The sequence below is a fragment of the Pezoporus wallicus genome, unplaced genomic scaffold, assembly GCF_028554395.1.
Source record: "Pezoporus wallicus isolate ANWC-B61680 ecotype Strahan unplaced genomic scaffold, APGP_CSIRO_Pwel_v1 contig_4191, whole genome shotgun sequence".
NCBI lineage: Eukaryota > Metazoa > Chordata > Aves > Psittaciformes > Psittacidae > Pezoporus > Pezoporus wallicus.
Window position 1 is genome coordinate 4,922,734 of NW_026641383.1, and position 23,192 is coordinate 4,945,925.

At 40.8% G+C, this 23,192-nt stretch overlaps 1 protein-coding gene across 3 annotated transcripts; it reads right to left on the reverse strand.

Annotated features, from left to right (window-relative positions):
• Positions 1–366: 366 nt before the first annotated feature.
• On the reverse strand, positions 367–22,144 carry BTBD3 (BTB domain containing 3). 3 transcript variants are annotated; one of them, XM_057423355.1, is made up of 5 exons: positions 22,039–22,144; positions 10,029–10,293; positions 9,391–9,481; positions 8,811–8,929; positions 367–4,694 (listed from the first exon to the last, which is right to left on the reverse strand). In XM_057423355.1, exons 2-5 carry the CDS (start codon positions 10,169–10,171, stop codon positions 3,662–3,664), a joined length of 1,386 nt encoding a protein of 461 aa, XP_057279338.1. In that variant the 5' UTR covers positions 10,172–10,293; positions 22,039–22,144; the 3' UTR covers positions 367–3,661. The 3 variants fall into 3 exon arrangements, with proteins under 3 accessions (XP_057279338.1, XP_057279339.1, XP_057279337.1); XM_057423356.1 differs by lacking the exon at positions 22,039–22,144 and adding an exon at positions 20,258–20,396; XM_057423354.1 differs by lacking the exon at positions 22,039–22,144 and having other exon boundaries at positions 10,029–11,510.
• Positions 22,145–23,192: the final 1,048 nt, after the last annotated feature.

Consider the following 23,192-nt stretch of genomic DNA (forward strand, 5'->3'; position numbering starts at 1 on the left):
CCAACTGTCTTCTGGAATAAACATGAGACCCTCCCCCTTCATCTTCACATACTTAATAATATTAATAGAACATTGAAATATTAATGCTCATAGACAAGGTCTTTCATAAAGCACATAAATGAATTCATTCACTCTGGCTCATTAGCTTAATCGCCAACCTTTTTACAATGTAACTGATTAACATTTTCATTGTTCTTCCTTGTTTTTTCCTTAGACTTCTACTTCTTTGGGGATCAAAAGATCTCTGAATACACAAGCTCAACAAATATCTGTGCACAACTGTACAACAATAGAAATCGGATGAAAGGGATAATGAAGCAAAGGCTTTCACAATTCATGCTTCAAAGATACTGCAGGAAACAACAGTTTAAGAACCATTTTTATTTGTATGTTTAATGCAATTATACACATTCATGAGTCCAACAAGATCTGCACTGTGACATTAAAGATACAGTACAATAACATTCAACATGAGGTACTTCATATTTATATATATCTGTCCTTTATAAATAATGCTGTAAGCCTGCTATGGTCAAACACTGCTCCAGCACAAATGGGCGTTGGGACCTGAAGTTAGCTGAGTTTATCACAAAAAACCCCAACAAAAACAAAACCCCCAAACATTTCAGTGCAATAAGTATGTAGAAATCAAAATGTTTACTTAAATACTATTTTAGATAGGCAGAAAGTATATTACATTATACTCTCTTATCACAGATTCCCCTCACCAGGAAAATCAAGCATACAAGTAGCAAAGATGGCCAGGAACAGTTTAAGACAGAATCTATGAAAGGATCTCTATTGACACGATGTTTACATTCCAGGTTGATACAGCTGATGCTTTCAAAACGTCAATCAACATATTCAAGCTTAGATGCTGATGCTAAACCAACCAAATCCACATTTAGACACCTACTTGAGTGCCCTCATGTGCCAAGGCGACTGGTGCTAGCACCTTCTTAAATACCAGTACTTGTTAGCATCAAGCAGTGCTTAGAATCAAGTCACGCTGTAAACATCGATAGGTGTTTTGGGGGCTTACATTTATTCACCCATATTGAAAAACTTTACATGCCCCAGCTCCTAAAACCTGGAATGGATTCAGAGGAATCGTTTTCATCCTACTTCGTCAAAAAGATTTCAGAAAAGTAGCAGGTAAAATAATAATTAAGTAACAGCTCACTTTCTACATATTACAGCTACACAGGATTCTGATCTCCCAACTTCCGCTGCAGCCAGTGAATGCAGTGGATACCTCACCTTTATTTGCAGAGAAGTAAAAACGAAAAGATAACTTAAAAGTGAGCACCCAAGCCTAGTTCTAGAATGCATTACTCGCCAATTCATCTCACCAGCTGAGGCACCTGATTTTTTTCCAAACAATTCAGAATGCAGCTTGCTACTGCAAGCAACTTGTCAATCTGATCATCACTCAGAGTAATTACATCTACATCAACTGCTCGCTGCAAGAAAACTTAATCAGTTGATTAGCATCTTTTTCTGCTTTCAAATGTATTTAAATAAATGGAACTGCTGCTCAGAGGTTGCCTAAAAGCAGATGACCATTACCTCATCACAATCTTAAATTCCTTTCAGCAGTTTCTCCAGCAACTTTTCCTGCAGTCCATACAATTTATACTCTTTGTCTATTTTAGGCTGCGGATCTAAATATAATTAACTGGAGGTTTTTTAAATCTCTCTGGGAATTTTTCATGGAGCATTCTGTTTAGATCTCACTAACAGTCTGGATTATGTACATCTGTTACAAAAAAAACAATACATTTTTCTATATATTTTGGGGGTATTTACATTTCAGAAAGAATGTCACTTATACACACACGTGTGTTATGCATGTATATAAAACATTAAACACTAACATGGGTGAAAAGCATAGATCTTGCAGGGAAGTTTTTTACCTGGCTCTCCTTTTATTACCTAGAGAGAAGATCTGGGCTTTGGCCATAAAGTGTTTGATGCCTATGCTCCAGTTTTCCTTACTTCAGATGGCATTTTGGACACTGCAAAGATGTATTGGCACTTTACAATGGCCAGGGGCCAGGCTTCCAACTGTCAAGAAACACTCAGAGTAATAGTATTAAAATGGTAAGAAATCATATGAAAAAAACATTTTTATTACAAAACTGGCAAGTGAATTTAAGGTTATGCTACATTAATGCGTTGATATACTGTTACATTAATCTTCAGTCTGACTAAAGAATCATTTGGTCCTCTCATTTCATTAAAACGTATGTAACAAACAGAACCCACTTCAGAGGTGAAATAAGAATGAGATGCTTTACAACAGGTAATGTGCCTCTCTCTGAGAGGCAACTGTCCCAATACAATGGTGAAAGAATTTATGTTTCTACAGTACCTATACTTCTTGTTTATACTGGTTTCCTTCCCTGATAAAAGGAGTCATGATCCCTAATACTTTACTAAAAACGATACAGACTTATAACAGGAAACTTGGGAAAAATAAAAGAATATAGGAAAAGGCTCTGTACCACATAATCCTCTGATTGACGTGTAACCATAAGCAGTTGCAAGAGATCCAACATTAACACATTAGAGAAGACTTCCTCCTCCTCACTTCTATCTGATGATACATTAAGTGTAATATGACCACAGTTGGGAATCTTTTGTCTTTGTTTAAATTTCCACTCATAATGTATGGTAAGAAAAAGAAGCAATCTCATATTACAGAAAAAAGTCCAAGTCAGGATTGCTGCATTCTTTTGCTCCTCTATAATCCATCTCTACCATGTTTAGGAGGAAGAAAAATAACCCACCCAAAACAAACAAAAAATTACCCTGCATCAGAGGATAGCTATTAATTCTCATTTACTTAGCAAGGGTTCAAAGAAAAGCCATTTAAATAGCAAATCAACTTAAATGTAGTAAAAACTAGGTCATGGGAGTAGGATTTCAAGAGCTGCATACACAATTCGAACATGTGCAAGTACTTCCTTGCCTGTGAGGTGAGATTCCTAGAAAATGAACTTTCAGGGATTTTGCCAAGCCCACATCCCCACCGCACTGTAAAAACGCCTGTGCACTGTGGAGTCAACATACTGCATAGCTTCCTGAAAGTTGTTTGCTTCTCTCCATCTTCCCCTGCAGCCATCCCAAACAGCTGGCCACAGGAGAGTCTCACAAGATGAAGGTTTAAACGTATGATTTTTCTGCTTACAACTGAAGCACTTCTTTCAGCTCCCATGATCAAAAGCAGCTCAGTTTATTGAAAAGCAGACAGAAGAGTGAACTATAAAACAAGGCTCTTAATCTTCTACCCCAACTTCCCCAAATAATTACAAGCAGAAAATGGAGAAAGAGAAAATGGATCAATGAAGACAATGTTTAGTGAGACACAAGAGGACATCCTCTGGTGATTCACAGGTGCATCAAAGAAAGGGTCAGCATCACCAGCAAACAAGCACCCCTTTTACAAAGCCTATAAAACTTGCTTAAGAGCTTCCAGTTTTAATATTACACTTAAACTTTATCACCAACAATGGTAGAAGTATAGCAAGCCAGTTACTTGCCCACAGCGTTTAGTTATGTATTACCTGTACTGACCACGTATCTGCAGATAAAAAGCTAAGCATCAGTAGGCCTGAACCAGACAGGCTCTTCATAGCAAAATGCTTTTTGCTTTCATTCAAGCATAAAATATGAGTTCGGGAATTTGCCCTCCCTGTACCCCAGTGCCATTTGTACTGTCCGAAGAACACTGAAACTGAACAGTCACCTTCCCACACTGAACTTCTGTCATTCCTTCTTGTCCAAAATAGCTGAGTTCATTGCCATCCAGAATCACGCTGGCTGTGTAAAAGGTGTCAGGCTCAATCTGCACTGGATATTCAAACCACACAGGAAAAGTGTTACTAGAACCGTCTGAGAAGTATTTACTCAAGTTCTGGCCTAGGATAACTCCTTGTCGTTTGAGTTCAATCTTGGCACTGTACTCTGCCGATCCACAGCTGGACCCGTACAGCCCAAAGCCAGCAATAAACACTCTCTTATCAACAGCAAACTGAATGCTGTCACACCGGCCCCGGTAGCGCCACTGGTTGCTGCGGTAAGCGCAGGACTGGAAACGGTGGCATCGTTGGGGAACGAGGCCTTTCCGGGGCTTGCTCACAAACTGCAGCTCTGGCTTCTTAGCAGCCGTGTACCAGAGGAAGATATCATTGGTTTCGTTGAGAGTCAGAATCCCAGACTGAGCAGCACCGTTGGCAAAGTCATCGAGTGCCATGGTAGGGATGCGTATCAAGTACAGAGCCTTCCCGAGGACTTTGCGCTTGTTCTCTATGGTAGCTGTTAGCTCTTGTCTCTGACACTCCACTTCAGCCCAGTTTAGAGCTGCTTCGAAAACAACAATTTCTTTGGCATTCAGAGTTTCCCTTCGGAGAATGCTTTCAAGTGTCTGAAAATCAATGTCACAGAAACCCTCAGACTTCAAAGCTAGCTCGGCTTGGGCATCAATCACTTCCCAACAGCGCTGGGTCAGGTCAGGTTCCTCGAATAAGCAGCTCTGGGAAAGCAGCACACAGGCATTCTTTGCACTTAGACTTGTCTCTAGAAAGTTGACGCAGGCGCGGGCAAGATGAGGGACGATATACTTCTTGGCAGCATAAAGAGTGGCCAGTACGGTATCTGCAGCCAAATCAATTTCATCGCAATATATGTATCTGAAATAAAACACATGGGTGTAACAATGCTGCTTAATGCAAACACGTAATTTGTCAACAACATCTGAAAATTTGGAACAAAGAATATTTAACTGGCTCCACACGAAAACTAAGCAGTGCTTTTGGTAAATATTGATTAAATCAACAGAGAAAGTACAAACCAAATTCATCACTCATGTTAGGACGAGTAAGACCATGGAAAAAAACAGGCTTAAATCTACAGTGAATAACACTTCACATTTGGGGTACATGCTATGTATGGTAATGTTTACAAACTGTGGCCCCTCCAGCTCTTCATTCCTTCCATGCATGCTTTGGCTAATGAGAGGCTGCCTGCCCCAGGCAGTAGCTCCTCAAGGGCTACCTCACTTGCCTAACACAACAGTCTGTAACACCTGCTACAAAGGGTACTTGAATGGGTGTCATGTGATGGTGAATGGAAACTTATTGAGGTGTATAGATAAATACATAAATGAAGTTTGCTGGGAGTAATTAGGTAGTCTAAGCAAAGAAATGCCATCAAAGTATATTAGGTGCGATCTATTTTGCATAACTACTGGGTTGGGGCTTTTTAGGGTAGGGTAGGGTTTACACAGGGTGATGAAGCATACAGGAAAAGGAAAAGGCACAGAATTATAATTTTAGGTTTCTTAATGCTTGCAGCATCCTAGCTCCACTATCACAGTGGAGCTAGAGTCTGAGAGCACTCAGTCTAGAAACCAAGTGCTCTCAATCTCATTGCATAAGGAGGAAAAAAGCTTTACTGCTCTGCTACTGCGGTGGAAGAGATGAAGGTGGAATTCTATTTATGTGACTAAACTGCTGGGGTTCCTGCTCAGAGAAATGAAGCATTGTGCAGTTTGTTCTTTTTAATAGCTCATGCTCCAGGGCCCCTCTGCAGCTGGTGAATGCAATGTGCTAAAACCATGCCAAATACAATTTTCCTCTTCATAGGGATAAGCAAGTCTTGATGGTTATGGTTGATAAAGTGACTTCCTCCAGTAAAGCTGCAGTTGTATGCAACCCTGTAGTAATTATATTTTTCTAGATAGCAGGTTTCCCAACACAATGAATTTTGTGCAGAACAGATGAGCTTATAAAGTGGAATTAGTACCCACACTGTTCACAAACCATGTAAATGACACCCTTAGTGACATGGTTTAGTGGTGGCCTTGCCAGTGCGGGGGAACGGTTGGACTTGATTATCTTAAAGGTCTGTTACAACCTGGTTGATTCTATTATTCTGGTTGTAAATATCTTTGTATTTTTGCAGGTGTAGGGTACTATTCTCCGAGCCACAGTTAGCAATAATTCTTGAGCAGGTACTGCTCAAGCAATAGAATAACATCTAAGAGGTTTCAGAGAAAAAAAAAAACTTGCACAGACCCAAACCTTCTTTTTTTTCTTTATTACTTCATTTCAGCTGGGCTATTGTAATAACAAAGAGTACATCTATATATCACTGGTTACAGGCTTAGTTCCTTAGTCCAAAAAAATTTCAATGTAACAATTCATTCGTTTTTATGATTCTCCTCACTGTTCTCCAGCTCTTTTCTCCTCTCTATTGCTTCTTTTTGCCTGCTAATACAGTGGAGAATGATGACATCTGTTTTAAACTGAAACAGTACAAAAGTAGCTAGTTTAATATTCATGAAAGCAAAGAACTAATATCACTGATTTACAACAGACACAGCACAGATTGGCTGTCAGCACTACCCCACACTTCTCACTCTGCCAGTGCACCTCCACTCTGGTCTGCAACTACTGATATCCCAGTTTCACCCCGTTCTTAAAGGAGAGTCTGCCAGACCACAGGGTTTGATGGTTTAGTAACACATTCATCCTCAGATGAGACCATGGTTCTAACCTGAACGGTCAAGATTAGGGTAAAATACAATAAAGACAGGAATTCAGTCTGTCAACTAGACTATGTCTTTAACCCTATTTTTAAAACTGGAGAGAACAGCCAAAGCAATTTTACTGGGAGAATACGAAGTATCTACCAGTTTCCTATGTTAAACATGGCAATACCTCATCTGGTATTTGTTGGCAGCCTGCCCACTATATAGAACAAGTCAAAAAGCATTTACATTAAGAACTTACTGTCCAGGGAAACTAAACAAAAAAGCTTCAAAACCAAACCCCCAAAACCAAAGTCAAAGTGTTTTCTGACAAAGATTATGATGCATCCCTCCTGACTGAGGAAAGAAGCATATGAAGGACAGGGCTGCTTTGGGATAGGTACAAAATCTTTTCCTTCTGTATAGCAGGAGCATCAGGAGCCTTCTGTCATCCACTGCTCACAGCAGTTGCAAGCAACACTCATGGGGCTGAGAAGTTAAGGGGACCATGGCTCTCCCCAAAATGCAGCACATGCACTGGCTCCTGTGATGAGAGGAACGCTGCACTGCTGAGCAACATCCCTTTCCCTTCCCTGCACCATCCCTGGCATTTGCAGACAGGGGAGCACTCTGCAGGTTCAGGCACACTGCATCAGTGGAAGTTAGCACTGGCAAGGTCAACTCAACATCCACAGAGACTTTTTGCGTTTTTCCTTAAACTGGGTTGTTGGTTTCTTGTTTTTTTTTTAATAAAAGCTGAGAAGATGAAAACTTCCATGGTTCCAGCCACGCTCTCAAAGAGTTTCCTAAATTGCCATGGGCTAAGTAACATGTCAAGACCTAGATGTCAGTACTGATACTCAATTTTCTAGATTTCCTCTCTGAACACATTTTTTAATGATAAATTCAGAAAGCATTCACGTTTTCTATGGCAAATCATGTTTAGCTACAGAGAACTAGATTTGCTGTTCAAAAAGAAAGGGGGGTCAGGGGAATCCAAGTATCTTAGATTTATGCCTTTGTAAAATTCTGCATGAAAGTAAAGCTCAAGTCTGAGTTCTGCAGAAAACACCTGCAAAACCAGAAAGGCCCAAAGCAAGGATCCATAATGCAGATACCTACATAATGTCACATCTAACTTCATATTCCAGGTCTATAGAACACCTGTGTGACTTCAGCTTTTCATGGCAGTTACTGACATTTGCACAGCACATTTCTGATGCTCATGTATAAAAACTCCGCACAACAAACTCTTCATACAACTTTGAGCATTCATCTACAGTGCCACTGAAATGTAAACGAAAAAAAGGAAACCATTCTGTAATCACAAGCTAGTCAAAACAATCTATGAAATACATAAAATTGCTAGACAGTGATTACACCTTTACCTGCAAGAAAATCTGCAGCATATTAAAAGGATCATTATTAGATACTAATGTATATTCGTTATCAGAAAGCAATGGCAGTTGCTAAAGCTGAAGGCAAAAAACTCTCAAAGCCACAGCATTTCTGTGATGGGGCATTTCACTTTAATAATTAATTTATAGATAAATTCAAAGACAATTCAGCAGGAGAGCTGCTTCATTATGCTCATTGAGGAAAATGATGGCATTTCTTATCTTTGCAAGAAGAAAAATAATGATCATGTAAACTGACTGTTCTTCTTCCATTAGAATAAAAACCCTATTCATATAAACAGCCTTTTTATCATTTTCCAAATGCATTAATATGATAGATGAGGAGAAATTTAATTTGCAGAGGCTATATTCAATAACTTAAGGTCATTTTTCTAAGACAAGACCTGAACATAGCAAGTTTATATTAGAGCTGGAACAACATCAATAGACAAACCCAGCAATTCTAGGTTTGAAGAGCGGTTTTTGGTGTGTTTTTAACTTCTCCCTATGCTTGCAAAGTAGAACAGGGTTTTTTTTTGTTACAGCTGCCAATTCTTTTTAGTAATTCCATTCCTTTGTGTAACGTGTGTAGTGACAAATCAGATCAATAGGCATTACAGTATACAATGTGCCCAAAGATCCCCTGTCAAAGTCATTATTTATAACTGCCTACATTAGTCTAATATATGCGTGCTTGGAAGTAGAGGGGGAGAGCAAAATGAGGTAAAAGTTTAAAACACTTCAAACACAAAAAGAGGAATCTTTTACACAACTGTTTCCTTTTTGTTTACATGCAAGTCTAATAGTTTAGCTACGATATTACCAGTGAATGTATACATCAGAAAGGAAAACACATCCAGGAGATGGATGATGCTTACTTCAGCATTGCGAGAAAAGCAGCAGGCTCAACATCTGGTATACGGATTTCATCTTTGTCCTCAGCAAGCTCTCCGTAAAACATTGCGTGGAATACAGAGCTCCCAACAGCCAGGACATACTGTTGAGAAAGGGAAATCTTATTTCATGCTTTAAACTGAAAGCACTGCCAACAAAAACAATGTGGGAGAGCCACACCGAGCATACTGGGCTTCACTGACAGACTCTATAGACACACTTCAGTAAGTAATGAAGTCAAAGTTAAGAACAGAATTACACGTTTTCCCTGCATTAGCTACTGGAAAACCATCATATCCACCACAGAAGTTAACTATTTCTAGAAAATCTCAGGAGTAATACAAATCAGCAGCACACCTAACTTTACAATGACTGCATTAGCCCAACAACTGTACTGTTTAACTGAAAACACAAAGAAAAGCAAGGGATAGACTATTCCATTGCATGTAGCTTCTTAAAATACAGAATTAGGGCTGAGCCAGACTTCCATGCTATGTCCTGGTGTAACCGTGGGAGCTCTCCCCCACTATCCCTGCCCAAGCTGATACTGCAGCTGTTGCTTACTTTGTGTCCTGGCAGCCGCTGGGTCCCACCTGGTGGCCCGACCACAAAATGAACATCTGCCATCAAGTCATTGTTGAACATCACTGCATTTCTACAAACAGAGGTAGCGTGTTAATTCATGGCATCCAGTAACTTCGTGCTTTCCCCAGACCCATGACATTGAATTTCTTAACAACTTAAAGTTGCATGTGAGTAAAGACAAGCAGGTCACGCTTTGTTTTAAGCTCCTTTACACATCATCACACAAATATACTAGAGAAAAAACTAAGAGGGGGCTGCAGAATGTGTGTTGTATGTTTGTGCAATAAAAAAAAAACGCCCAAAGAACCCAAACTTATAAGAACTTTTCAAAGTCAGGAGCACGTATCACTGAAAATCCCTACAAAGGTCTAAAAGCAAATCTGCTGCAGCTTCCAGCAGCATTTTTATTTACTCAAGATAAACAGCTGCACTGTCTGGAAAAGAGATACTAAGATATTTTCCATTACCAAAATGCTTGTTTCACACACACAGGAAAAGAAAGAGAATCTATGTTTTCTTCAGCAAATAAAGGAATAACTAAATATTTGCACTACAAACATTTTGCTACTTTTTCACCGCTCCATTTAAACAGTAAAAATCAACTGCCTTGCACTTACCTCTCTCTGATGGTTGGATAAAGTCCTTGCCAATTAGGTGCTGGAATAGTGTTGTTGTTATTGAGATTTTGCTGGTGGTACTGCTGGACAGCAGTTGTATTAGTGTTGGCTGGTTTCTTTCGGGGGAAAATATCAGCAGCCATCTTCTTCTTCTTTTTGGTCTTCAAAGTAATGATTTCATAGCAAACTGGAGGCAATTTGCTGCTGCTACTGCTGCTGCTATTTCCCTTCTTAGAGCTCTTCTTGGACCTGTTCTTGACCGTCTCTGGAAGCATCAAGAAGAAGGTGAGACATTTCATGTTCTTTCCTTTCTCATCTACCATGAGTATACTTGTCTGTAAAGCTAGACAGCCTAACTAGCTAAGAACATTAAGAAATGCACACAGAAGCTGTTAAACAGAGAGCAGCAGAGCTGAGAGTTTACTTCTTTTCCGGCAAGACAAGGTGACCTTTTCAGCACACCGAGTAAGGAACTGGCTTTAAGTTTGATCCAGTACTTGAATTGTTAAATACATCCCCATCATTCCAGCCAGTTTTATTTCTCTCTAGATCTCCTGATCAGGAAAGAGCTACAGCCTGTGAAGAGGGTTCGTGCGTGGCTGCAGCACCGGCTTTCTGAAGGGGGCTAAGCCAGACGTGCACAACAGCACTGCTAGTCTGCTCGGCAAGCTGAACTTGTGCCTTGAACTGCTCAGAGCAGAGTAGGTATTGCAGCCCTGCAGATGGAGTCAGGCAGCATTCGGTGGGAGCCAATAGCTGAAGTCACCGATAAGGATTGGAGCCAGCCGCACAGTGACACCTATTGTAACGTACGCCACTCTGACATTAAAGCGACAGCAATTGCACTCCTCGTTTCATACGCAGCGCTGAGTAATAAAGTAATAAATGGCACACACAGTTGCGTAAGTGCATGACTGGCCAGAAGCGGGTGCGTTTTAGCTCTCCTTGATGCTGCTTGGATTTTCACGGGGGAAGCAATAAAAAGTTGAACTCGGGTAGAAAGACGTATTTGAGTCTAAATATTTCCGTGGGAGCTATTTCCACATGCAGTCGGTGTTAGCGTGACTTCATTTGTTTCCAGTATTCCCACAAAGCCCTACTATAACAGTTGTTCAGCAAAAGCGTGCTATAGATATCAGAACCAAATTAAAGCAATCAACTAGCAGCAGTAAAGACAGCGAGGCAGTTAAACAATCCCTTTCAGCACAGCTTCTAGTCTAGTGTAACATGAATAGAGATGAGGTCACAGCTTTAGCTTTAACTCCTTATGTTTCTAGATAACGCAATCGCCGTTGACAGGGGTCCCAAATCACTAAGCAGTGCTAATTAAACCAGCTTGCACCAGCCATGGCTGCACCACATCAGAAGAAAACTTCGAGATGTGCAATCAGATTAAAGCAAACGTGGGTGAATATACTTAATCAATATTTCAAAGCATTAAATGAAGAAGTCGGAATGATTTAGTCTCAGGCAGAAAACACTCCTTGCCTTGCAAACATACTCTGATTTTATTCACACATTCTGAAATAAACAGGATATAAGGTATGCCAACCAAACCCGTGTAAATAGGAAAGAAATAGGAAAGAAGATTAATTTTCAATCATCAGTTTGCTCAGAACTTAAATTTAGATCAGATTTCCTTAATAGTAGGTCAAGTGTATAAAACACCCACGCAAGCACAGCAGAGGAATAAAAATATAAGGTATTTGGTGTCAGTATTTCACACCTTAAAATATCAGAGGCAGATAATTCAAATACAAATATGTAATTATCTTCAAGTCTTTAAGAAAACAATCCTCTTTGCTTTTAAAGCAAATTTAACCACTTTTAACCATAATTACTTTTGCTGGACAAGAGCACAATAGTGAAATTAAAGTGATCAAAGGTTGGTGGAGAAACAGTTGATCTTGCTGAAATCCCTGACATCTGAAATCTGTCCCCACATTCAACAGGAGCACAGAAATGTTACTGGGGCTATTTACTGAAACACCACCACAATGGCTTGAATAAGCAATTGCTTTGGCTTTGTAATGCAGTCTCAGAATCTCTTTAGCTTTAAATGAACTGTGCAGGTATTTCAAAGATTATCAGGTCTCCTTGGGAGACACTCTGTATTTAAGCACTAACATAACCCCCTGGCAGTTGGCCATCTAGAGACTTTGCTGCAGTGGTTTGAGATGACACCATTCCCAGACACACACCTGCCCTCTCTGCCTGAAGTCTCTGCTTATGGAAGGGAGAAACAGAAGGATATGCATCCATGCCTCAGCTGCTACATTTCACAACCCAACATCTTAGTGCAGAATCGCCTTCACTAGTAATTTAATAGGAAATGGTGGGTGTTGCTGAAAGGCAGACACATTCCTAAACACATTGAGAGGCAGGTTATGTAATCTCCAAAGAATTAATTTCTAACAAGCTTTTCTCCCCTCACACATCCCTTTTTTCTTCTTTATCTGCAACAGATTGATTTGGAAGGAAAACTAACAATCTCAGCCACATTGAACTGTAGAGAGGTAAAGGAAGGGGGTCAAGATTAAAAAACTCATCCCGCAGATGGGAAGTTTATAAGTGCTTGTAACTGAGAATTTAGAACAGGAACACAGCAGGTATTCTTTGCACAAAATCTGAGCTTGTTGAGTTTACATGAGCGTTTTTCCTCTCCTTATGTAAATTTCTCAGCCCTTCTAGTTGCAAAAATAACCCTTTTGCCACTGCACAGGACAGACATGTCAAAGGAAGAAGTTGTAAAAAAAACCCCTTAAAGATACAAAAATCCATGCACTCTTCAGAAAATTTGATTCTCAGCATTGCAGTTGGCAAAAGGTGAAAGATAACAGGGGTTAGGGGATTCATACGAGAGACTGGGTTTTCATTCCATAAATCCATTTCATAGACTACCAAAGAACATAAAAATCAAGGTCCTTGAACACTTTTTCAAATCATTTGACCAGTACAAAACCAAAGATGATACACACAGCACAAAAAGATCACTGGGAGGCTACAGAAGAGAATGACAGAGACTGACTGGTCAGCTCAGGCTGGGAAAGAGATGGTAATGAACCTGTGGGAGTCCACCATTCTTTTGACTTCTGTAAAACACAATGCATGTATAGAATGTTGTGCTCTCCTGGAAAAGGAAGGGAGGGAGAAACTGCAGTTGAAGCATGTTCTGCCTAAATCTAGACGTCAGACAGACCCCCAGTAGACAAGAAGTATCTGTGTGACAGGATAAAAACCCACCGCAGTAAACAAAAAGCCTGATTGCCAACTCTGCCTGTTCTTACACCACCCACCAAAACCTGTGGTCTGTTATAACCAGAAAATAGCGTCAATTCCACAACGTATTCTGAAAGTTCCTTTGGAAAACTACAAACCTGTTACAGGCTTTATACCACCATCTTCCACTGCACTTTATCAGCTCAGAAACCAGGTCTCCTAAACCAATCTTTAGATGTGTGAAATGGGAGAAAACCCCAAAGAAACAGTGCTGGTTGCACTTACTATTCTTCCCGTTTTGGCAGCAACTTCCATTAATTTTCTTACAACACTATTTCCTTCTTTTACTCTACAAACATTGTTAATGAATTTACAGATCAATGTTAGCAGTCAGTAAAAGCAAACTATGAGCTACTCCCTGGTGAAAGACGAGGAAAAATCCCAAGTTCAAATGAGTTTATCTCAGGCAAAAAGACCAAGGAAATTGACCTTCTCTCACCCAATATCCATTTCTGAAAGGTTATTACAAAGAGTTTCTTATCTTCTTCAGCAATTCTCATTTTTCTTCATTAATTATATATTAACGGAACCAAACTTGATATACACAACTTAGAAAAACGGAAAGAGGTCTTCAAAGGAACATTAATCTTTATTTCATATGCAATGTAGTCAAACCAGAAATATTTTAACTCAGAAGGTATAGGAAATTCCATGCTTCAATCTTAACACTGGCCTAATGAAAATCCAAAACGACAGAGGTGAAGAATTAAGCAAAGTGCTGCAGACTGAGGCCAAGATACTACACATTAAGTTACATGCCCCTTTCAAATTACCAGGAGCAAGTTATAAGCCTTTGGAAACTAGCTCTTGATTAAACACTGGGAACAACCAAAGCACAATTTTTGCTGTTCAAATCCAAATATGTGCAATATACCTGTGATCCCAGTTTCATTTAATCTTTAAGACCGTAACATATCTTGACACCATTGTGAGGGTTGGTATAGGAGTAGTATTACAGCACAATTCTTGGTACAACTTTTAGCAGTACAGTACTACTATAATTACACCTCTCTAAAGGTAAGTTCAAATCTAGAGATCATTTAATTTCCAGGTTGATGGGAGTACTCTTCCTCATTCTACATCAGTCTCTCCTGCTGCAATAGCAAGTATACCCAAGTTTTCATTCGATTTTTTTTCCCTTCTAGTAAGTTGTGGTTTTCTCTCTCTCTCATTTACAGGTCAGTTCTTCATGTGGAAATGTGAACTGGACAATTCTATAGACAACAAGTTTTCATCAAAATTCCCAATTGTCTGTTATAACCAGATCATGAATAAAGGAGTAAATTCCATGTAGGCAATGAGAAAATGCATATATTTCTTTTCTGTAAAGTTGCCAAGTCTCTCCCTTGGCAGTTATTACGCCTATGCATTATTAAAATTCTTTGTTTAAACTCTGAATTTACCCTTACAAGGAAGCAAATTTCAGATGATACGACTTGATTAACCAAAATAAACATGCCATGTTACTGTTTAACAAACGTACCTGTCCACTGCTAATTTTCACTGAATTTGATGTTAAACAGTCCTTTTAAAATGGAAAGCACAAGTTCAAAACCAAATAAACAAGCAAACCCCTCAACAAAACCAACCCACACAGCTGAGAAGCTCCGGTCTGTTTACCTATCTATGAATTATTTAGTCACTTGGAAGAATCCTCAATCACCATTCCAACCCTGCTGTTTATCAAAACACTCATTTGGAAAGGGGACTGATAGATCTACTCTTGATTTTAACAAGTAAAAAATCCATTACAGTTGACAAAATCTTCCAGCCTGATTGACAGCACTGAAAGTAACTTAAGAATGCATCCACTTCTGGCTATTGCATGGGAAAGCTGGCCCTGAAGTCTTACTTGGTAATGTCTTCTATAGGGGAAACAAAAACCAACCAATCAAACAAAAGCAACAAAAACTACCATAAGCAACAAAAGCAAACAGCAACAAAAACCAACCAACCAACCATCAAAAAAAAATGAGACAACTTAAAGCAGGGAGAAAGTGGGGCAAAATTGTAAGCTTTGACAAGCCAGAATATAGGATAAAAACCCCAAATATTTATTTTCTGTATGAGCCAAAAGCAGAGAATCAGAGTAGAATTGCATCTTGAACCGACACTAGAGACTTTAAGCTGAAGTTCAACTTGGCTGAATTGAGTATTTCTATACTAGCAACATACGTGTTGGCAAATATTTTTAACTGCTTAGTTTTTAAGCTATGAGGATTTAAACACTTTGCACTATATTATCCACTAAGATAATTTTTACATTTTTTTCCTAAATGTCCTTAATGCTTTAAAGAAAGCTAAAGCAGAAAGCCCTAAATAGCCCAAATCAACAGGTAAATACAAACATTAATGAACGAGTATTCAGATGTCTTTTACTCTTTCATTCTTGTATTATTCTCTATCTCTGCATGGCACTTTTTTCAGTCTCCTTACCAAAGCAGCTTTAATCTTTCTAATATGTCCTTTTTGAATCTGGTCATTTTCACTTGTTTTTTTGTTTTTTTTTTACAGCAATATCCTTTTTGAGACAAAGCAACCAAAACAAAACATTATATTTAAGAGTAACATTTAGCCCTATGTTTACTTGCAAATAAACATCCACTTCACTTTTGTGTGGATTTCAGTTGGCTCTACACAAACCTGTTCCTACACCAAGTGCAACAACTCCTACTGTTATTTTTTTCCCCAGTGAGTTTTGTAACTTTCTATTTATGCCCCAAACACAATGTACCACAAATGACTCCTCTACACTGTTGAGTTCTGCTACTGAAGTTAAAGGTTTTGTTCCCAGTTGGGTCAAAATAAATATAGCTAATGTACTAAAGTGAGGAATAAAATAAATATTAAAAATTATCTTGTATTTTCATTATTATTTCCATACCATGCTTGCTGCAGAAATGGTAGTCCATATAAACCACAACCATGTAATGAAAGGCTTATGTTTTAACAGCCTACAGTGAACGTGTTCGATCCCATTACAGTGAATTATCACACAAATGTTCCTTTCTGTGTGTATGGAAAGAAATAATGTGAAATGCTTCATTACAACATGAAATATATGATTTTATCAGCCTGCTGAGACATATTCTCCAGTCTCATAGTTTGGGAACCGCAGGTAGAAAATATCCCAGAGCAGAATTTGCTATTTATTCTATAAGCATAAATTCACTTCTTGATAGTTCAAAGTAAAACCAAGAATTATGAACTTACTCTGAGATGAGAAAACCTGCAACTACAAAATGAGAATTCAGTTCAAGGTTACAGGAGATAAACTGTTTTTCTTCTAATTTAAAAGGGACAAATTATGCATTTGTCCTCCACCACCACTACTCCTGCCTGTCCATTTCATTTCATGTTGAGTTTTGCTCTTGACAATCTGTAGGGTCAAAAAATAAGTCCTTTCTTAGTAGTTGCCATTTTTCCAAATTTATTTCTAAACATGATATTGCAAACCTGAAAGCATTCAACCGTTTTTCAAAGACAGAGGTCAACTTTAATTTTGCTCTGCCTCTTACCAAAACCGACTTACAAAGGAAAGATCAGATAGCTCAGGAAATTGGTAAAGAGATACAGTGGTTTTCGTCTCTAGGTCACTAATTCTAAATTGACCAAGGTCAACAGTAATCAAAAGTCATTAGCATTTAATGATCGTTCAGTGCCCTGTGAGAAAGAAGCTAGTGATCTTAGTGCACTTCAGAAAAAACACCGCTACAATTAGTACTCACATACTGCCTATTTCAAGGGAGAGATCAGGATCAGATGACTACAGACAGAAGTTCCTATGTTACAGACAGATCTTGCCTGTGTAGACAAACCTTTATTCTAATTCTAACCTGGCTCAGAATCTAAGGGTCTATAAAGTCTGGTCCTGCTCCCAAAAGAGAAGACATTTTCCCAGTGAGTCCTCACTTGTGAGAGCCAATGACACTATAAGGGTAACTACCCCATGAGGATCTACAGGGAGACTGTATTACAGTTGATTATGTTGGCATATAATTCAAGGACTACATTTTTCATGATGATCTACATTCGCCACCAGAGTGTTGATGCACCCTGTGGGACAAAGTAGTAGGAAAGGATATTGTTACAACCCACACCATGCCTCTTCTGTGGCCTGCAAACTTCAGTCCCCTGGGAGTGCTGTGCTCCCAGCACCTTCCAACAAGATTCAGAAAAACAGGGGGGAACTACTGGAAAGCTTGGTTAGGTGTTGCAGTGTAAATGTCCTTAGGGTCTGTCATGGGAAAAGTACATTGTGCTCATCTACAGTTTTATATCCAGTAAACTTTATGGGACATGTGGCTTGAAAGCCACAAAGCAGATCAGCAGCTTGGCACCCTTGTGTTTACAGCAGAAGAATGTACCTTGAAGCAGTCGGCGTCTTATATGGGAAAAAACTGGTATAATTTCTTGTTCCCACTGCATTTAAAGTGAGAAAAGAGGAACGTTACCCCAGTCAGTGAAACAGGAATGGGTCAGCCCATTGGCAAGCCAAGCATTTGATAAGAAATGCATTCTCAAACACAGTGGCTTTCACTTCTCTAAAAGTGAGAATCAAAACCCATGAGTAACAACCCTTGCAGTGCTTTTACAATTGTTTACTAACTGCAATTTTTAGATATGAGAGACTGATTGCTGCTGACCTAAGCTACATCCAAATAGCTCACGGAATGGAACCAAACATAAATCCATTAAATGGCACTGTTCTGAATTAATCTTCCTTTGCCACAAGTTGGAAGCTGTGGATCTTGTTGCCTGCCCTTAACTTTGTTTCCAGACTCTCACAGCACATGCAGCCTCTGTTTCAGTGGCCATTCCACAGGGGAATTAAGATGCTGCCAAATTTTTTATCTTATCAACTGTTTTACAAACAGATTTACTTTGCTGAAGACATTTCAGTCACACCTATGCCTACTACATTGCCTATTATAATGCCTATTACATTGATAGTGCTTTAGTATTTCAACCAGTTTCTCCTCCTTTTTACAAGTGAATGGCAGCTACTTTGCAGCAATGAATTTTCAAGACAAACATACAAACACTCCTGAAATTCTTTCAGAATATGATTTTAATCATTAAGATGTAGTTGTCTAGAAATGTTAGGATACCCTAAATGCCTGATCTCCTTCACAATAACTCTGTCTCAGAGACCCTAGGATATGCTAGAATTTTAGTAGAGAAAAAGAAAAAAAAAACAAGGAAGGTGCAGTAATAAAGCATAAAGGCATAATAAAGAAACCGGGCAAGGTAAGCATACACACACATTAGCATTATGTATTAGTATTACAAAGTTTTATATAGAATGAAAACCTTTACTTTTTCTTGGTATACATGCAGTAGTATCAACTTGGTCTGACAGGAGAGTGTTACAGAAGATAAGAATCAAACAGCACTAGGAAATTGAACACCCGTAGGTGCACTTTGTACACCTATAAGTGTACTGTATCACCCTAACATTACACAGTATTTCTCTGTGCTACATTCCTCCACAGAAACTGAGCAAGCTGTCTAATACGGCAGAGCTTTCTTTCATCTCCAAGTTGAACTGTATGCTAAGAACTCCAGAGGAAGGCAAATACTGCAACAAAGGGATAGTGTAAGCTACTGCATACATTTCTGTTGTAAGCAATACATAGCTAGCTTCATCTCCTTCCCAGCATTAAACAATATGCCTTGCACTTCCCTTCCCCTGCTAAGTGGGCAAAGTGACAAACCTTTAAATAATGTGGCATATTATGGATCAGATTTTAAAGGGACTTTGTTCCATCAACTATTGCAAGCCTGCATATAAAATATCACACCTACAAAGCACAAGCAAACACACGACCTGACTGAAGAGTTGTTTCCTTTTCATACTCCCAGAAACCCCTTGTACACTCTGAACAAACAGGGAGGCAACAAAGTCACAATTCCAGAGTTAGTTTCTGAAGAAAATTACTCCTTCAAATTGCTTTCGATATGAAGAGTAGAAACTGCAGATAGGGTGGATACAGAGTGTAACCCGGTACGCAAATATCCTGACACAGGAGGATGTTATCAACAAGCCATTCAGCTCTGCACTGAAGGGTACATGATCCTCTGGTGAAATATTTATTCAGGATATCAGGTAATCTCAGGATACAGGTAACAGGGATGGACAAGGTGATGTCTCAAGATACTTTCTAAATCTGTTTTCTGCGATTCTACACCCTACCTACCCAGGACAGGCAGCACACATTCACCCATCACCAATCATTCACCAGTGTTTTAAAAATGCACTTTCCAGACATTGGACTCACTTGTTTTTTTGTTACTCTAGCTTGTGGAGTTATCAAACTCGGGCAAGGCAGCAGGATCAGAAAACAGAGAAGCCAGACCTAGCAAATGGGAAGTGTGCAAATGCAAATGACATGATCCTTCACTTCAGCTTCCCCCCAGCTCTGTTCTCTGACATACATACACATAATGTGGTTTTGTAATTAAGGTGCAGGATTGGAATTCAGCTTTATGGCAGAAAATAGAAGACAACTTCCACCACACAAAGCTTTTAATCTTTTCCTTCCAAGATTCCCATCTTTTATTTACTTCCTCTTCCTTACCTATCAGCTCTTTGAGATAGAAACTGTAGCTTATCACTCATTTATATAGTGCCTCACAAGATAGGGCTTCCACGCCAGCTCAGGTATCTGAACATTTGCTCATGTGAAACAAAGTAATAGCTGGCAAGGTGTGAGGAGTTAATGGAGAGAGTATCACAGGAGAACTACCTTGAATTACCAGAGAAAGCTAATGCTGGGCACAAATGATATTCTGCTGCAAAACTATTGTCATTTGCGCACCACAAGGGAATACCTAAACTTCTTCTGACAACATAACATACAGCCTTTCATTGAGCCTAACCCAGCACTGATGCTTTCATCCCATGAATAACAACTATTGGGTAACTTCAAAAACAAATATTTGCTTACAAGCTCTAACAAGTAAGTGTCCAAAATAATAAAAATTACTGTTGCAACTTGCACCTTTTTTCTCAGCCTTAAAGGGCAGGCTAAAGGAACTACATATTGCTTCTGAAAGGTGTTTCCTCCAGGGCAAAGCTGAGGATCTCTGGAAGGGAAACACAAGGGAAGTTATTGTGCGCTTAGCTGCAGGGTACTTACTGCTGAGGATTTAAAGAGTAAAAAAAAAGAATGAGTCCTGCACTCTACATTCAACTTTGGCAATCCTGCAGAACTTATTTCAAATGAATAAGGCTCTGAGACATTTGATTTGCCAAGTTATATTACCCAAAATACTAATACTATGCATTGCAACGTATGCACTTACTTTCTGTGCACAATGATCAGACCAGCTCTTTCCAACCAAAATAAAGCCATTTTGAGCTTGACCCCAGCATAAATGTTAGAGCAGCATCAAATATAGCACTGTACACCTATAACCCATGATCACCTCTCTCTACAAAAGACAAGCAAAAAGACCAGGACAGGGACTGAAGGTTGACATATAGATTACATGCTGAAAACAAAGTATGGTGAAGACCAACAACAATGTAGAAAACCTGCACCAGCACTCTTCAGGTGAGACACAATCTGTCATTTTAATTAGGTATGTTAGTAATCATCATTTTAGGAACACTTAAACATTGGACAGAGCCTTGGGTGACATGGTTTAGTGTGAGGTGTCCCTGCCCATGGCAGGGGGGTTGGAACTTGATGATCTTATGGTCCTTTCCAACCCTAACTATTCTATGATTCTATGGTAACTTGAATTCAAACTTTTCCTCACTTCAAGTGACAACGACTCACTACTCCTTGATGGTTTTAGATGCATGATCTCTCAGGAAAAAGTACAGGCAAATGAATTTATAAACCTGAAGGTTACCACAGGTGGACTTTCTCAAAACAAACACTGTAAAGGTGTGGACCATTAACTGAAACTATTCTGACTCCAGAAGGAAGTTTGGCCAACAACGTGGGGAAGAGGAGGTGGTATTTATGTGAAACCAGGTGCAATTATTAATTGTCCCTCTAGCAAGTTTATTGAATTGGTACTTAAATTACTTATCCTTTAAGAGCAGCATTACTTGAGGGAGGGGAAAAAAGCCCTAAATCCCAGTTTTTCGCTTTGTGTAACTCCGAATAGGTCCAAGAGGCAGCACTCCCGCACACCCCCCCCCTTAGCCGCGTTGGCACTGCCAGGTCCCAACTCCGGCGCTCCTCGCACCTCACGTCTGACCCCGTAACACCGCACCAGCAAAGCGGTTTATCACCGCCGGCACCGCGACGAAGCCAACCCGCTCCTGCACAAAAGGCAGCTGCATACACTTGGAGGGGAGGGAGGCGAGAAGGAACCCTCTCAAGCGGCTGCAGACACACACACAGACACACCACAGAAGGACTTTGACCCAAGGGGCTCTTTGTGCCGGGGCACCGCTCCCCACACGAACTCCCCCGGCTCTCACTCGCGCTTCCCAAGTTTCGCGGCGGGCAGCGCTCAGGTGCGGCCGCTCCGCTCCGCCCCTCACGGAGGCGTCCCCTCAGGGAGGCCGGGGACCAGCGGCCGCTTGCCTGCTCCGGCTCCGCTTCCCCCGCCGATACCACCTCAGCGCAGCGCGGCCCGGCCCGCCCGCCAGCGGTAACGTGCGGTGCCGCCGCCCCGAACGCGCCCCTTCACCCTGCTCAGCGGCGGCTCCCTCACCCGGTGCCCCCCGCCCGGCCACGGCCGCCTCCCGCTCCCTCCCTCCACCGACCTGAGGACGGCCCCGCTCCCGGGGCGGCTCGGCCCCTCGCAGCGGCACCCGCGGCCCCGCCCCGCAGACGCGCACGCGCGCACGCGCACGGCCTTTACACTCCCCCCCCTCCCTCCTCACACCGCCCTCTCCGTGCGGGCGGGGCTGAGCCCTCCAGCGCCTCGGCCCGGGTCATGGCGGCGATGGGGATGGGCCCTGGAGCAACGGGACGGGGTTAATCCCGCACCCCCGGTTCACGTTTCCCGTGGGGCCGTCCTGTGCCCGCAATGGGCCCCGCCAGCCGCCTTCCTCCCATCGGGTGGGGTTTTTACCTCAGAAAGAAGGCCCCCGCCGCACTACCAGGCCCCGCTGCCCGCTGCGGTGTTGGGGGGTCCGTGAGGGCGAACGCTGCAGTTCTCACCAAAACCAGGCCTTTGGCACCGAAAGAAAGTTTAGAAAAGGTGGGAGACAAATGATTGCCTTTTTCTTCAATTAAAAATCGTTTAATTAAAAATGATTTCTTCAATTAAAAATCATAGTGCCCAAAATGCCCATGGCAGGGGGATTGGAATTAGATGATTTTAAGGTCCTTTCCAATCCTATTCTATGAAATAGAAGCATATTCTTGACTTTCCGCATGCAACCAGTTTGAGGATTTGCCCTCTAAAAAAAGAAAGAAGTTGTATTTTTGGTGTGCAGCAATAGTTGGCTGCTCCTTTAGACAACAGCTTTTTGATGTCAGTATCTGAAGGGGGCTACAGTGATGCTGGCGAGGGACTCGGCATCAGGGACTGCAGCGATAGGGTAGGGGTAATGGGTTTAAACTTAAACAGGGGATGTTCAGGTTGGATATAAGGAAGAAGTTCTTTAATGTAAGGGTGGTGAGGCACTGGAATGGGTTGCCCAAAGTAGTTGTGAATGCTCCATCCCTGGCAGTGTTCAAGGCCAGGTTGGGCAGCGCCTTGGATGGCATGGTTCAGTGTGAGGTGTCCCTGCCCACGGCAGGGGGTTGGAACTGGATGATCTTAAGGTCCTTTCCAACCCAAACCATTCTGTGATCCTGTGATTTGCAAAATTACAACGACCAAATGTTTTTCCTTATAAAACACTATTTGCTCATCCACTGTTACTCCCCCCCCACATCTAAGCAAGGAAAGCAATAAAAACAAACCCTA

What these genes read in the sequence shown, in the direction of transcription:
- BTBD3 (XM_057423354.1), bottom strand. Translation starts at nt 10,351, where the DNA reads ATGGTAGATGAGAAAGGAAAGAACATGAAATGTCTCACCTTCTTCTTG. An exon ending in TATCCAACCATCAGAGAGAG is followed by an intron (nt 9,482 to 10,028) that starts GTAAGTGCAAGG and finishes CTCTGTTTGTAG; the next exon opens with AAATGCAGTGATGTTCAACA. An exon ending in GCTTTTCTCGCAATGCTGAA is followed by an intron (nt 4,695 to 8,810) that starts GTAAGCATCATC and finishes GTTTTATTTCAG; the next exon opens with ATACATATATTGCGATGAAA.